At 50.8% G+C, this 15547-nt stretch overlaps 1 protein-coding gene across 2 annotated transcripts in view; it reads left to right on the top strand.

The window, feature by feature from the left end:
* The window catches only part of cdon (cell adhesion associated, oncogene regulated), a 39331-nt gene extending 28104 nt beyond the window's left edge, over positions 1-11227 (top strand). For both annotated transcript variants that reach the window (XM_080006326.1, XM_080006327.1), the window contains exons 9-19: positions 639-813; positions 1463-1579; positions 2371-2574; positions 2762-2943; positions 3890-3995; positions 6086-6208; positions 6415-6606; positions 6871-7127; positions 7893-7972; positions 9524-9814; positions 10493-11227. In XM_080006326.1, coding sequence (XP_079862452.1) covers positions 639-813; positions 1463-1579; positions 2371-2574; positions 2762-2943; positions 3890-3995; positions 6086-6208; positions 6415-6606; positions 6871-7127; positions 7893-7972; positions 9524-9814; positions 10493-10496 — 1731 coding nt within the window. In that variant the 3' untranslated portion in view covers positions 10497-11227. The remainder of the gene's footprint in view (positions 1-638; positions 814-1462; positions 1580-2370; positions 2575-2761; positions 2944-3889; positions 3996-6085; positions 6209-6414; positions 6607-6870; positions 7128-7892; positions 7973-9523; positions 9815-10492) is intronic.
* Positions 11228-15547: the final 4320 nt, after the last annotated feature.

The raw sequence follows: 15547 nt of genomic DNA, 5'->3' as shown, positions 1-15547 counted from the left end.
CACGTTGTTTGTACGTGAAACCGTAGCGTGCATCAAATAGTACGTGAAAAGTACCAGAGTTAGGATTTGATGTAATGGACAAAAGATGAGATCTCTATGATCAGGAAGGAAATCGAGTCTCCTTTTGAAAGAATTGGCAGCTGGCTCTCGTTTTCGGGTTAGTGGGATTTTCTTTTCCCGGCCGAGCGGGTCAAAATGAACTGAAAGCGACTTCACAAAACTTAATTCGCACAAAAGTGTCTTCGAACGAGCCACCGTCCAATAATCAGATTGTAGCCGCGACCGCAGCGGGGGGCCCTCACTGCACCGTTCCCAGGAAAAAAAAGTCCACTCGCTGGAGCTTTTCACGCTATAAACAGCTGTGGATGCTACGTAATGGGCTCATTAAAACGGGGAAGGTAGGAGCGGAGTCGGGTCGGTCGTATCCCCTCTAACAAGCTCTGCAGGATCGTAAAAACCCACGCTCGCCGTGCGTGCGTTGGCAGCGAGTCGCAGGCTCAGGAAATGGTGACACAGGGCTCTCACGGGCGCCGTTGCCGTGACCGTTCCCCTCGTTAGTGGAGCTTGGAAGGGCCCTCGAAATTTTGGAGGAAGGAAAAACAAACCGGGACTGGAAGGCTGATGTTTGTGCTCCTCAGGTGGACGAGATGGGCTCCTTGGTGGTCAGCTGGTACACGGTGCGAGTCCCCGGCAGCGAGAAGACGCTGCGGCTGTCGGAGCTGGAGCCGTCCAGCCTGTACGAGGTGCTGATGGTGGCTCGCAGTGCGGCCGGGGAGGGCCAGCCCGCCATGCTGACCTTCAGAACCGGGAAAGGTCAGAGCAACACCGGACCGAAATCGCTGCTGAATTAAAGCCGCGTCAGCTAGTGTCGGGGTGTAAAATAGAAGGAACCGTGTGGCATCGCCGGGTTCCCTCCCAACATGGACCTCCCTCCCTGATTGGTGGAAGGTCTTACAAAAAGAACCCAATACATCCAATAATTTATTTGCTATATACTATGATGCAACATTTTTTGTTTGTTTATTGTTAAATAATACGTTTATTTTTATTGTTCATTTAAGGTGTGTATATATATATATATATATATATATTTTTTTTTTTTTATCATTAGGTTTATTGTATATAGTCACATTTTTATTATTGCTTGTTTATTGTTAGGTTTATTGTTTATTGTTATTTTTTAGGTTTTTATTGTATGTTGCCAAATTTTCTATTTTCGGGCTTATTCTTAGGTCTACTGCACATTGGAATCTTTTTCGGAAATTGTATTAACTTGTTGCCTTACTATTGCCTATTTTTTTCATGTGAGCTAATAGTGCAGTTATACCATATAACTAATGACAAACACCGGCTAATGATATAAATAATGTGGTAAAAATAATCTCCTTGTGTGTACGACCTCGACCTCCTCGACCTCCTCTTGTTTGGCTCCTCACGGCGCCTTCCTTCCTTCCTTCCTCAGAGAAGACCACTTCCTCCAGCAAGAATCCCTCCAAGGCTCCCGTGGTGTCCCTGCCCCCGAAGGTCCCCGCCGAGAAAACGCCCAACACACACTTTGGGGTCGTCATACACGACAGAGGTTAGAGCGGGAGCTTCACAACCTCTGGATGGAGACTGAATGATGATGAGCTGGAAGGAGATCAGAATGGGATAATGATGTGATGTTGCGGATGGACCAATGGATGCCACTTTTCATTCTGGATTCTAGTTCACATACAGTATTCCTTTCATTTTGGAGCAATTTAATGTTGTTCTATGCCACTCCCTGCTGTAGGGCATTGATCCAACACACGATTCTGTGTGTAAAGTCCTTTTTTGCATTATTATTATGATTATAAGGGTATTTTTTTTTTGCGTTTTGCACTTCTGACACGCCGCTATGTGCAAAAAAGCATAAAATTAACTTTGGTCTATAACTCACACTATGTACAGCTGAATGACAACCGGCAATTTGGTCCTGCGTGCGTGCGTGTGCGTGTGTGTATTTCTATGCTTCTCCAGGGTTGTAAGTGGACCTTTCCTGCTGAGACTAGCATTAGTCTTTTCATTAACACCTCCCTCTCTCTCTCCCTCTCCCTCGCCCTCTCTCACTCTGTGGCTAAGCAGTAAGTACAGCATGCTGGTGCGCTGTGTTATTTTTACATCTCTTTATTCTCTCTCGTATGAGTTTGTTCCGACCTCACATGAGGTGAGATGTGATACTGGTTGCTTGAGACTTTCCGTTCCGCCGATGTGTGTTTAACCCTCAAGGGAAAATAATATCAATATCAGTTAAATCCCTCGGGAATATTCCATATTCACTCTCCATATTCTCTCTCTCTCTCTCTCTCTCTCTCTCTCTCTCTCTCTCTCTCTCTCCTTTGCGTCCAGTGCCCGAGGCCCCCGATCGCCCCACCATCTCCATGGCCACCGAGAGTTCTGTCTACGTCACATGGATCCCGCGGGCCAACGGGGGGTCTCCCATCACGGCCTTCCGGGTGGAGTACCGGCGGGGCCGCAGCGCCGAGTGGGTGGTGGCGGCCGATAATATCTCCCCCCTGAAGCTGTCCGTGGAAGTACGCAGCCTGGAGCCCGGTAGGTTTGATGACCTGCTGAGTACAACAGTGGTGTACAACACCATTTCTCCATCGATTCCTTTAATTTTCATACAATCCATTGCATTTACCCTTCATTGATATCCAGCCCTAGCCTGGTTTACAAGGTGCTCCACCTCTTCCTCTCCACCTCTGATGACCATGTCTTGGCGTTGCCTTTTCCGTAGGCTCCCCCTACAAGTTCCGAGTGGTGGCCATGAACATGTACGGCGAGAGTCCGCACAGCATTCCCTCCAAGCCCTACCAGGTCTCCCAGGCCAGCCCCCGCTTCTCGGACCGCCCCGTGGCGGGGCCGCACATCTCCACCACCGACGCCATCAGCGACACCCAGATCAAGCTGCGCTGGACTGTGAGTACGACTAGAAAACACCACACACAGGGTGTGGCAGAGGTGGAGTTCCAGGCGGTCCAGCCAGTTAGAACCACACTGTCGGGGCGCGAGGCACTGCAGGTCACTGTCCAGTAGAGAAAGCAGTGAGGCAACAACAACTTTTTTTTTTCACGCCCCATTGTGCAGTTGGAGGCCGTGGTGCGTCGTGGGGAAGGGTATGCGAGAAGCGCGACGGAGAAGTTTCGATTTACGATCCGCAGTTGGCTCCGTTGCCAGCTCTTAATGGTGCCACGACCCTTGTGAACCAGCCAAAAGCTGCACTGGCTGACGGTGTGATTCCAAACTCATGTCATAAAGTAATGCTGTAAAAAGGAGCGTCGAGAACAAGGAACGCTAAGAGCAGACTCTGTATGTGGCGGTGTGTCCAAGCCAGAGCAAACCAGTTCTCCAACAGTTTTCTGAAGCCCCCCACCCCCAGCCTCCGAACGCGACGGGTCCAAAACATGACGGTTCACGTCATCGCGGATTTGGGCTCTCCCCTCCAGTTCATTTCCTCACCGTATCGCAGATGGTCGCAAGTGTCAGTGTGGGGCGAGGCTGGTGGCGTCTCTCCCCCTGCCGGGGCGCCGATTGGACCTTTTGTTCCAGCTCCGATCGGGCTCGGAAACCCCGGCCGCGGAGTAGCCTGCGACTTTAACTCGGTGCAAAACCCTTTTCCTTTGCTCCCTCCTCTGCACGCCGAGCCGCAGATGCGCGACGTTAACTCCCAACATTTACTTAACCTCAGACGGGCTCATTATTTCCCTGAACTGCAGACAGACAGTGCAATCACAAGGTTTCCTGCAGTTCATCTGCTGATAAAAGGCTCGCCATTAGTTCCTGGAAAACTTCTCCCCTTTGACTAATAATTGCCTAGCAGATGGTGAAAGCCTCATGTAATCTATTTTTTCCCCTTTCCGCCCAGTACACGCCGTCCAGCAACAACAACACCCCAATTCAGGGCTTCTACATCTACTACCGTCCGACCGACAGCGACAACGACAGCGACTACAAGAGGGACGTGGTTGAAGGTGAGTTTGCCCCCGACGGAGGTCCGCTTCGGAGCTGCTGTCGTGTGCTTCACCCGGACAGGGGTGGGGGGGGGGGGGGGTCGTCGGGGTGGAGCGCGTAATGGTTACCCACCTCCGGAGACCGGATCGCCCCCCACGCAAGTCGAAATGTGTTTTCAATGACTAGATGTCTCCCAGTGGCCCAGAGTGCAAATCTGCAGCTGGGTGTCGTTAATATTTCATGATTCCTGGTGCCATCTTGAATGCTTTCACATCGGATTCCTTATGGATCCCCCCCTATTGATCCCCGCTTTACAGAGTGAGAGTGAGAGCCGAGTGTAACGCGACTATTTACACACAATCCCTGAAAGGCGACACGAGGCGCGCGAGGCACCGACGTCCAGTGACACGTTGGGACCGCGTCCGAGAAGACGTCCGTGCGGTCGGTCCAAACACCGGGGGCCCAAGAGGTTCACCCGACGAGAGGTTCCAGGCGGCTCCCCCAACAAAACCCTTCGCAGTTAAACTTCACACTTAGAGACACTAAAGCAGATCCAACGACCGGGAGATCTGAGGAGAATAAATGTGAGGCTGGCGCAGAGCGGGATCTGGCTCCTGGGTGTGGAAAGGGTTTGGGAGCCGCTGGACTTTGGATCCTTTGGAACCCGCCGGTGACGCTGGGCCCCGCGGTGAAACGTGAGGAGGGTCACGGGAGGAGGTCTCAGGTTTCTGGGAGGAATGCTAACAGCCCCCCGGCCCCCCCCCGTGTCCTTCAACCTCTTAACCTCCGCCCTCCCTGGACTCACTGTCAGACACGCATGGCCCCGTTCACAGCTCCATCCCTGCTGCCACCAGGGGGTGGAGGTTCCGGGCCGGCGGTCGTCTTCTCCTATTTGGTGTTTGAAATTTAAAATTGGGGGAACAGATGACTCAGACTACATACGAGTTGATGTATAGATCTGTAGCAGGGCGGTAGTAATCACGAGAGCAACGTGTTTCAGTTCGGATTCGTTGGGATTTTCCTTTCTTGTTTTTGGGAATAGCGACGGCTTACTCCGGCATCGGTCGCTTGAAATGTACCTTTCTGTGTTGGAGACCGTCCTCCTCCCTCACTGTTGTGAACGTGTGTGTGTGTGTGTGTGTGTGTGTGTGCACGTGCGTGCGTGTGCGTGTGTCGCGGCGCGGCGCACAGAGTGGGAACGCTGGCAGGAAGCCAGGACAAACATGAAGCTGCCATATAAGGAGCTTGTCTGGAGTAAAGCAACTGTCTGGGAGAGAGAGAGAGAGAGAGAGAGAGAAGGGGAGGGAGGGGAGGGCGAGGGAGAGAAGGAGAGAAGGGGGAGAGAGAGAGAGCGGAGGGAGAGAACTGCAGCGAGCAGAGGGGAGGGGTGTGTGTGTGTGTGTGTGTGTGTGTGTGTGTGTGTGTGTGTGTGTGTGTGTGTGTGAATGAGACAGAAAGTGGGCATGAAAGAACATGACCTCATGAGAGAGAGAGAGAGGGAGAGAGGGACATGAAAGGAGGGAGGGCGAGACGAGGCCAGCGCCGGTTCACAGTTTACTCAGGGAGGAGAAGGCAGCGCACGCCCCGGCGTGGGTGAGCAGGGGTGGGGGACGGCCATTTTGTAGGTGTGTTTTCTGGAAACGTAGACACGATGTCATATGCTGTGAACACGTATCCCAACACGCTGAGCTTGGGAAAACACTCAACGGGGGCCCTGGGACGTGCGCCGGTTGATGTAATATTGATATTGTGATTTGAGACTGGATGTGGTCGGGGATACAGTTGAACTGTGTCTTTAAGGAGCGTCATCGTGAAGAAACACCGTAGTCGAATCAATCGAATCAATGATCATAATATCCACATTAGTAATGATTGTTTCGCTGTGTGTAAATATCTTATGAAGGCACCGACAGTCATCACCAAAACATCACCAAAACATCAATGTCAGGGTTTTTCATCTAAAAATAAGAAATAAAAGTGATATTTGATTTCGTCGGCCTCGTCCCGGCCGTAGCAAACCGCGTAGATTTCACTGCGTGCGAAGCAGCGGAGGCGGCGACAGGCCTTTACAGGAAGTGGTCTCTGACATTTTGACCCCCAACCCCAACAGGCGTGAAACACTCGCACATGATTGGCCACCTGCAGCCCGAGACCTCGTACGACATCAAGATGCAGTGCTTCAACGACGGAGGGGAGAGCGAGTACAGCAACGTGATGATCTGCGAGACCAAAGGTGACACACACGCACACACACGCGCGCACCCAAGCACACACACACACACACACACAAATGCGGCTCATGCGTCAGACAGGTCCGCACTGTATCAGCCGCCTGTCGCTGTAAAGTTTGCGCCTTTTTTTAACGACGGGTTCCATCGCCGTGATTACACGACGTGGGACCGGTCGCTGGATTAAAGGCTCCCCCCCCCCCCCCTGCAGCCCGGCAGCCGGCGGGCGTCCCCAGCCAGCACCCCGTCACCCCGCCCAGCCACTACCTCCCGGATCCCCCCAGCTCCCCCGGCGGGCTCCTCTACCTGATCGTGGGCTGCGTCCTGGGCGTCATGATCCTCATCCTGCTGGCGTTCATCGCCATGTGCCTGTGGAGGAACCGGCAGCAGAACGCCATGCACAGTGAGTCTGCGGGGGGAGGCTCCGCACTGGACACTTCGCAACACTTTTTAATTTGCCTTATTTTTTTTGGACACTGGGCAATATCCAAAGACACCGCACTGGCAGACTCCCGCTGAATCTGCGCTATTTCGACATGCAATGCATAGAACTTTCATTTCATGAACTTCTCAGATCACGCGGTGAATAGGACGTAATTCTATAGTTAAGTGTTTGAAAATAGTGATGTCAGAATTGTATTAAATTTTCCCACCCCCCCGCCTGCAGAGTACGACCCCCCCGGCTACCTGTACCAGCCGACTGAGATGAACGGACACATTCTGGAGTACACGGCGTTGGCCGGAGGCAGCCGCCTCAACGGTGGGGGTTACATTCACGGAGGCGGCCCCATGATGCCGCAGAGCTGCCACCACCTCCACCACAAGCTCCCCGGCAGCATGGCGCTGCTGGGGGGCGGAGCCGGCGGCCACACCCACAACAACGGCGTGGACTGTGAGCACGCACACCAGCACCACCATCATAACGTGAGTCCGCCCGCCCACGCTAAACACACACACACACACACACACACACACACACACACACACACACACACACACACACAGTATAACAGTATATATATATATAATAATAATATATCCCAACCCTTGACAGGTGCCATTGGAACAAGATGATCAATGTTATTCACTTCACCTTTTTGGGGTTTTAATGTTGTGGCTGATTGGTGTGTGTGTGTGTATATATATATATCTACTTTATATATATACACAAACACATGAACATACATACATACACACACATACAAACATATAAACACATAAATATATATTTATATATACATATATATACACATACACACATACAAACACACAAACTATATATGGTATATACTGTATATGTAAACACACACATACAAACTGTGATAATCCTAATATGTTACCACGCACACATACCGATACACGCACACACACATGCAAAAACCTACATACACACACATAGACAGATATGCAAGCATGCATACCCCCACACAGATACAAACACACACATACACTGTACATGCACAGCACATACACAGAGACACACACACACAGAATCGCACACATACTCTCACACACATACACACTGATGCATGAATCCCTCCCTCTGCGGCCCCCCGAGCCCTCACCCGTCCCTACGTTCCTCCCTCCCTCCCTCCCTCCTCCCCCTCGGGTGGTGGTGGCGTTGCTTAGTGTGTGAGCAGGTGCGCATGGTGTGTTTTGGCTGACGGGCTGTTTGTGTTCCCCGTGCAGGGCGGGGGGGCGTACACGCCGCTGCCCCAAACCGACTCCTCTGACTGCATGAGCTGTCAGAACCTCTGCAACAACAACAGGTAGGCGGCCACACCCCCAGCGGCATGCTGGGAAACTAGCACAGTAGTTGAGAGAAAAGAAAGAAAGATTCTTTGCTGTCGCACGGCACAACATGCCACAACACATGCATAGTGGGCATCACATAGTGTGTGAAAAGTACCAGGATGATGATGAAATATAGTAGTATGTAAACATTGGATACTCATCACATAATGCACTGTGAGGGCATTCAGTACACTGGACGATAGCACCAACATGTAGTATGTAGTATTAGTATGTAGTATGTAGTATTAGTATGTAGTATGTAATTAGTACTATTAGTATGTAGTATGTAATATTAGCTTGTAATATGTAGTATGTAGTATGTAATTTGTACTATTAGTGTGTAGTGTGTAATATTAGCTTGTAGTATGTAGTATGTAGGACACCATCTTGGACACTCCCCCGCGTTCCTCCGTGTGATCTAGCAGTACTAGTCAGCTGATCTGAGCTGTTTATTAACACCAGTTACACCAGACATCGGACTTTGGTCCCTTTGTTGCAGCATCATTCTCTCAATGCATGCTGGGAAATCAGAGCTCATCACTATAGAGAGATGGATGGATGGATGGATGGATGGATGGATAGATAGATGGATAGATGGATGGATGGATGGATGGATGGATAGATGGATGGATGGATGGATAGATGGATGGATGGATGGACGGATGGATGGACGGATGGATGGACGGATGGATGGATGGATAGATGGATGGATGGATGGATGGATGGATGGATAGATGGATGGATGGATGGACGGATCGCTGTATCCATCCCCAGAGGGTTTGCAATTGAATAAAAATAGAACAAAGAAAATGCCAATATATGGAAAAACCCGACAGTTAACCGAATATATACCAAATATTCCAATCTACACATAACCAAATTATAATCAACAAATATATAAAAAATATCAGAAAAAAAACAGTAAATTGAGACCAAAATACAAATAAAATGACCCAAGAAAATAGAAATAAATAAATATATATTAATGATGATCGTTATTGTGATATGACTTTAGCTTATTTTAGATTGGTTATGTTCATCTTGAAACCTGTCTGTCTGTCCCTACATATATATACAGTACATTCACACATAAACCTATATACAGTACCTGCTCGCGCGCGCACACACACACACACGTTTCCCCTCCTGCTGGCCCTGTTTATGTACTCAGGGGTCTCTGGCATCACAGTTTACTCTGTGTTCGCCGAGCCAACAGACCTAATGAGCGCCGTGTTTATTTACCCCGAGCTGCTGGGAAGAGGGGGGCGGGGGATGACTTCCGAGAGAGAGAGAGAGAGAGAGAGAGAGAGAGAGAGAGAGAGAGAGAGAGAGAGAGAGAGAGAGAGAGAGAGAGAGAGAGAGAGAGAGAGAGAGAGAGAGAGAGAGAGAGAGAGAGAGAGAGAGAAAGATCGGTCCAACTCTATATCAGGGTTTCCAGACCCCACTGCACAGTGAGGTCACTGGCAAAATGTGACACTTGATGTCCCGTCTCTCTCTCTCTCTCTCTCTCGCCCACCCCCTCTCAGATGTTACACCAAGACCAACGGTACGTTCTCCAGCAGCACCCTCCCGCTGATGCACTGCGTGGCGTCGTGCCAGCAGGACGGGCTGGAGATGGTTCCGCTCGGCCAGGCGGCGGCGCTGTCCACGCCGTCGTGCCGCGGCCCCGACGCCCCGCCGGGCCCCGGGGCCGGGGGCGGGGACGGGCCGGCGGGGACGGGGGGACGGCGGCCCCGACGACGACACGGACACGTCCACCTCCCAGGGGTCCTGCTGCCTGGGCGGGGACAGCGAGGGCGGCCGCGGATCAGAAACTGGTAAAAACAAAAATAATCTTTTAACGGGAAAAGAAAAGAGAAAACAAACGTTTTTATTCTTGGAGGAAAATCATGGAAATTGACGATAGAAAATCTGTCTTTCGAGATAAATGGAGTGGTCTAGAAGTTTGTGAAAGTGTATAATACTATTCAGCTTTGGGAAAATATTTCACCAATCATCTTACTTTTAATGAAGTAATTAAAAGTAATTATAAATAGTCAATTACAGGGATTTCTTTAAGGGGAAACAAGTCACTTTTAAAGGAGAGGAGCAAGAACTGGACTGTTTTATATCACATACTAGAAAGTCAGAACTTTTGTGTACTTTTTACAATTACTTTTCATTTTTGTGCAAAATGTAATGTAATACAAGTTTTATGATTTTTCATTTTATGACTTTTTTACAGTGTGGTTTTAGGAAATGTGTAGAATGTCTAGTGTTCAGTCATCCGTATAAAACACTCAACATTTTCTCTCCCCCCTCCCTCGCTCTTTATCTTTATCTGCTCTATCTCCTCCACTCTCTATCTCCCTCTCCCTTTCTCCCCCCATCCCTCCCTCCCTCTGCACCCCCTCCATCCCTCCCGCACTCCCTCAACCCTCTCCTTCCCTCTCTCTTCATCCCTCCCTCCCTCCCTCTCTCTCTCTCACCCTCTCCCCCTCCCTCCCTCCCCCCAGCTGAGGAGGAGGGGCATCGTCCCGACCCGGACAGCCCGGTGTCGTGCTGGGAGAGTCTGGCTCTGCCGGACCTGGACTGCGACGAGAAGCCGGGCTGGATCTCCAGCGGCACCCGTCCCGGAGAGCTGATCCAGCCCACGGCGCAGGAGGTGTGAGGGCCAGGTGGACGGACAGGGAGACGGGCGGGGCAGAGAGAGGAAGAGAGACGGTCGGATGGACGCACGGACAGACACTCCGTCAGGCGGGACTCGCTGAGACGCCGCCGGCAACAGCCGCCGGGAGGAGAAACCGGGCTGACGCCTGAAGCTGGTCGCCACGGTGACAAAGGACACTGGACTCAAACTGAGGACGAGCGCGAGGGGGACGGGCGGAGACAAAAGGAGAAGGAAGCGGAGACGGAGATGGAGAGGAGATGGTGTCGCTCGACTCGATGCCGCGTTTCCCTCCGACGGACGGACGCGCTTTTTCGACGACGTTCTTCAAAGACGCCAAAAACAACAGATAAACTCTTTAGATGACCTATTTATTTTTTTGTAGTAGTAAAATATTATTTCATATGAATGTATCTGTTTAAAAGGAAAAAAAGTTTGTCTTTTATATTATTTATGCCTTTTTTGGGGGGGAAATGCCATTTTCTGTTTTTCGTCCTCGCGTTCTGTGTTGGCCGGAGGCGCCGCGCTCGTACGTGTACAAAGTTTTGTGATAATATAAAGAGAAGATATGAATGAGTAAACAACACGGTTTTAATGCCCCCCCCTCCCCCACCGGCCCCACCTCCCCCGCCCCCGTCCTGGTCTCTGTGGTGTGTGTGTGGGGCGGGATGGAGGAATGCCCTGGTGATATTTCTGTCAGGGCTCTGATGTGGTTGGTCCAACGAGCCGTTTGGCTGCGCTGACCCCCGAACACTCCCTCCACTGTGCCGTGGTGGCGGCGCAGCTCTCTGCCTCGCTGGGCACTTGATAGCTCATTACTTTAGGGAAAGCACAGCGATCCCTCCAGTGCACCACACGCACGCACGCACGCACGCATGCACGCACACATGAATATGATGTTGAAGTGGATTCTGTCGCGTTCAAGTGCAGAAAACGGGTTCCAATCACGTAGAAACCCCCTTTACCTCTCTACCACGTATGCATTCATAGATATTGGACAATGGAGGCACTTTGTCTCTGTACTGAAACACAATTTCCTTAAGTGCGTACTTGAGTATATTCAGTTTCGGGAATTTTACTCCACTGCGTTTACAAGGGAAATATCTAAACTTTTTTACTCTGCTCTACTACATTTTTCCTTTTCATTTTTCACATTATTTTAGTTTTATTTAGTAGTTTTTGAATCAGGGTTTCTATTTTATATTTGTATATATTTGTAAATTACTATAACTCCATCTATACCATTTTATTTTGCATTTTAATCAGGATCTGCATGAGCGTCATCTCCGGAAAAAAAGGTCCAGTCGTACCCTAAGAAGCATTATAGACTGTTATATCAGGGGACTGGATATGGCAGGTACTTTTACTTTCAAATCTTTAAGTACATTTAAGAGCAAGTATGAATGAATGAATGAATGAATGAATGAATGAATGAATGCATCCATGTGCCATTTCCAAGCTGAAATGAAAGTTTCACCCGGGGAGCAGGAGCTCTTTGCTTCGGTGAGACCCTCCAGACAGTCCAGCAAAATGCCCGCGTCAGTGCTGAGCCGAGTCTCCTGAGAGGCGGAGTCCTGACTCCCTGGCTTGCCGCGGTGGCTCGCCGTGGGCAGATGACAGGGCTGGCAGAGCTTCAGTCTGGGTAGCCCTGGAACGGCAGCTCCGGCTCTTGTCGCCTGTCTGCCTGCGTCCGTGCCAGCGTCGCCTGCCAGTTTTCGGTTGACCTGGCGTTTGTCCCCGTCGGATGGCACTCGGGATATTCCCGGCACCCTGGCTAGCCTGTCCCGCCACTCAGGCGTGGGACAAGCTCTTCCATCTGTTATTTTTAGTGGGCAGTCAGACCGCTCTGCTGGTGAGGATAACTGCATTTGGCGGACGGACTTTGTCTTATGCAAGGATTTTTTTTCCCCGGCGCGGACCGTCTTTCTTAGGGTTTCTCAAGGCTACAGGGCCCCAGGAGCCCTTCTGGTGTCTTACACCTGCAGCGGGGCTGCATGACGGTGTGTGTGTTCCCACTGTCTAAAAAATAGTTTGATTAGGCGCGGTTGTGTTTGAAACAGGTTTGTCGGTTCCCACTGTGACTTGAAGGCCCGTCCATCATGGCCCCTGTGAACAGCTATGAGGATGGAAAGGGACAAGAAGACAAAGGAAAGGAAATGAAGCTAGAAATTAAAGAAAAATGGCCCCGGGGGAGAGCGAGAGGGAGATAAAGAGAGACAGAGGAGAGATGCTGACAGACGGTGGTTCAAGCAGACCGGGAGGAGGGGGAGGGGTGGAGATAAGGGAAGGGTTGTCTCTAAATGAGATGCTTCTCCGTCTCCCATGTCTGTCAGTCGGCGCTGTCCGTCAGCCCGGCCCCGCGCCCTCCGCCTTCCCGGCTACGCCCCTTAATTAAGGAGCCCATGGGAACAAGCCGCTTCATTGTACGCCTTGGAATTCCTGCCCGTTTGCTGCAGAATCGACCTGTTAACGCCAGCCCCTCTCCCCCTGCGCCCGCCATTCTTCTGCACCCCCCCCCCAGCACGCCCTGAATGGAGGAGATTCTTATGAATCAGCCAGTGTGTTGTTAACCAGCCCGATATTTAGCCCTGGAGCGGTTTCTATCCTTGAGATGTCACAAACCACAAGAGAAGCATGTTGTGGTTGGATGAACTCCCAGCGGCGTGCCAGCGGGTCCCTTCAAATGAGCCTTTCGTAGCCGTCGTGTAGCAGGCAATCTGCGCGGTGAATCACAGACGCTCTCCATTCGTCACCTAATTGGTCTCGGGGCTGGAGGCAGGGTGCGCCCGGCGTCCGCAGATTAACGGAAATTCAGTAAAATTACTCCAAATGCGATGTGGCTGTAAGTGTATTTCGTTTTGACAACGGGGAAATCTCGATGATGTGAATTTAATTTATCTCTGTGGGTAATAAAAAAAAAACTAGAAAAACACATGGATCAAAATTCCTGTCATGTAAAAACTTTAACCGAGACCCCCCGGTCCATCCAGGGCAGCTCAGGCTCCTCCACTATCACTCTTTTTAACGGTCTCAGTAAAAAAAAAAAGAAGTGGCGTGCCATAAAAAGCAGCCCTGTCAGTATAACTTGGAATTTAATGCTGGCGACCCTGTCCAGAGGTATTGCTTTTTTCTGGAGCACAGACACGAGCTCATCGGCGTCCAGGGGCCAGTTGGCCGCTCACAACGTTCCATTTCAGCGGGGTACACGCTGGATACCCAGCGTCCTTCGCCGCGCGTTATCTCCGCCTCGATCGGCTCGGATGGGGATCTTGGAAACTCTCTGCCCTCAGTGACGCATTACTGGAGGCCACTGCTTCCAGCTCTCCGCCCTGTCACTCTCGACAAATAGTGTTTGAATCAGTGTTAATCCCATTTCTCTGGCTCACTAATCAATACCAAGCCCGTTGATGGAAAACAGCCCGGGCCGTCCAACGTCGGCTGTAGTGCTTCGCCCTTTGTCACGTTCGCTTGAGTTTGGTTTGATCTCGGAAGGCCACACAAGCCGGTTAAAGCGACTCGGGATCCATTCTTTATTCCCCATCCAGCAATTCTCTCAGAAATGAACGTCCTGACGTGAGTGATGCTGTGTTTACGTGACACGGACGAGTTGGTTAAGAGAGCATTTGTTTTATGGGTCGCGCTTTGGGCCTTAAAATATCTGTCATCCAAACAGAACCACAGTGTTCTTCGGGATTCGTTTTGCCTCCAGCAAATTGGCACTTTATAATTCAGAGACGTGTCAAACTGCTTGTAATACGCCGTACAAGGGCAGGGTGTCTTGTTGAAATCACAGCGATGATAGCAAATACCAAGTAAACCGGCGCAGTCCAAAGCACTTGAAACAAAGAAGACAGAATGATGTGAGATGATCAGTTAAGAGCAAAGCATTTTAAGGCAAAAACATCATTGTCAACCCAAACTACCGTTCACATGGTTGCAATCATCAACAGACCAGACCAATCAGGGTTTTTACCTTCTCTGTGTAAACAAACATAAATAGTCAGAAAATACAGCCCTGCAGGTCTGCATGGTAAGACTTCATACAATTATGGTGACAATAGAACAGGCAAGTTCGGGGATCGAAGGGTTCCATCGCGCTCCGAGATCCGCCAAAAAGGAACGAATCCGGGAGGCAGATGTCAGCGCAGCAGAACCGCGGAGGGCGCGCGGATCCCTCAGTCGCCTTCCACATCCAGCCGGGTGGAGTAGAAGGTGATCCTCGCCCCGTCCTCCGTGTCATACAGCGCCTGGCAGGTGTAAGTTCCCTCCGCCTCCGGGGCCAGTCCCTGGATCACCAGGGAGGAGGCGTTGGAGGGGATGCTGATTCGGCCCAGCCGGCGGGACTGGGGCTGCAGTTTGGGGCCCTGGCCGTAGCTGTAGGCCACCGCGAGGTCCTTACCTGTTCCTGACCCGACGTAGGCCCAGATGAAGATGGTTGGCGTGTTGGAGCCGCACTCCAAGGTGACGGAGCCTCCCACCCGGCCTTGGGCCTGGAAGTTGAGGTATTCCACCTCCTCCGGGTCGAGGATCTCTAGACCTGGTGGCGAGAGAAGTTACCTTCACTGAGCCCGGCCCTGGTGTTTCTGTTCTCTATTAAAAATGAAAATATTCCCACTTTTAAAGCTCACGCATCAGATGTTTGGCATCATCGGCCCCATTAAAAACTTTTTTTTTCCAGTCCTCACAATTTATTAGGGTATTGGGGGGGAAGCCAGCTCTTGAAGATGAAAATTATGGGCCATATAATTAAACACACACATTGTTGATCTCTCCGAGACCTACGTGATAAAAAAAAAAAAAAAACAACATTCAGAACCTTTCATTGCTCGACGATCTGACAACATAACGAGGGTCTTGATGAATAGTGCGTCTGCCGGCTCCGACCCGACGGCGTTCGCTAAAC

This window comes from Zeus faber, assembly GCF_960531495.2.
Source record: "Zeus faber genome assembly, chromosome: 9".
NCBI lineage: Eukaryota > Metazoa > Chordata > Actinopteri > Zeiformes > Zeidae > Zeus > Zeus faber.
The sequence above is the reverse complement of the archived record's forward strand: the minus strand, read 5'-3'. Positions and strand labels throughout refer to the sequence as shown.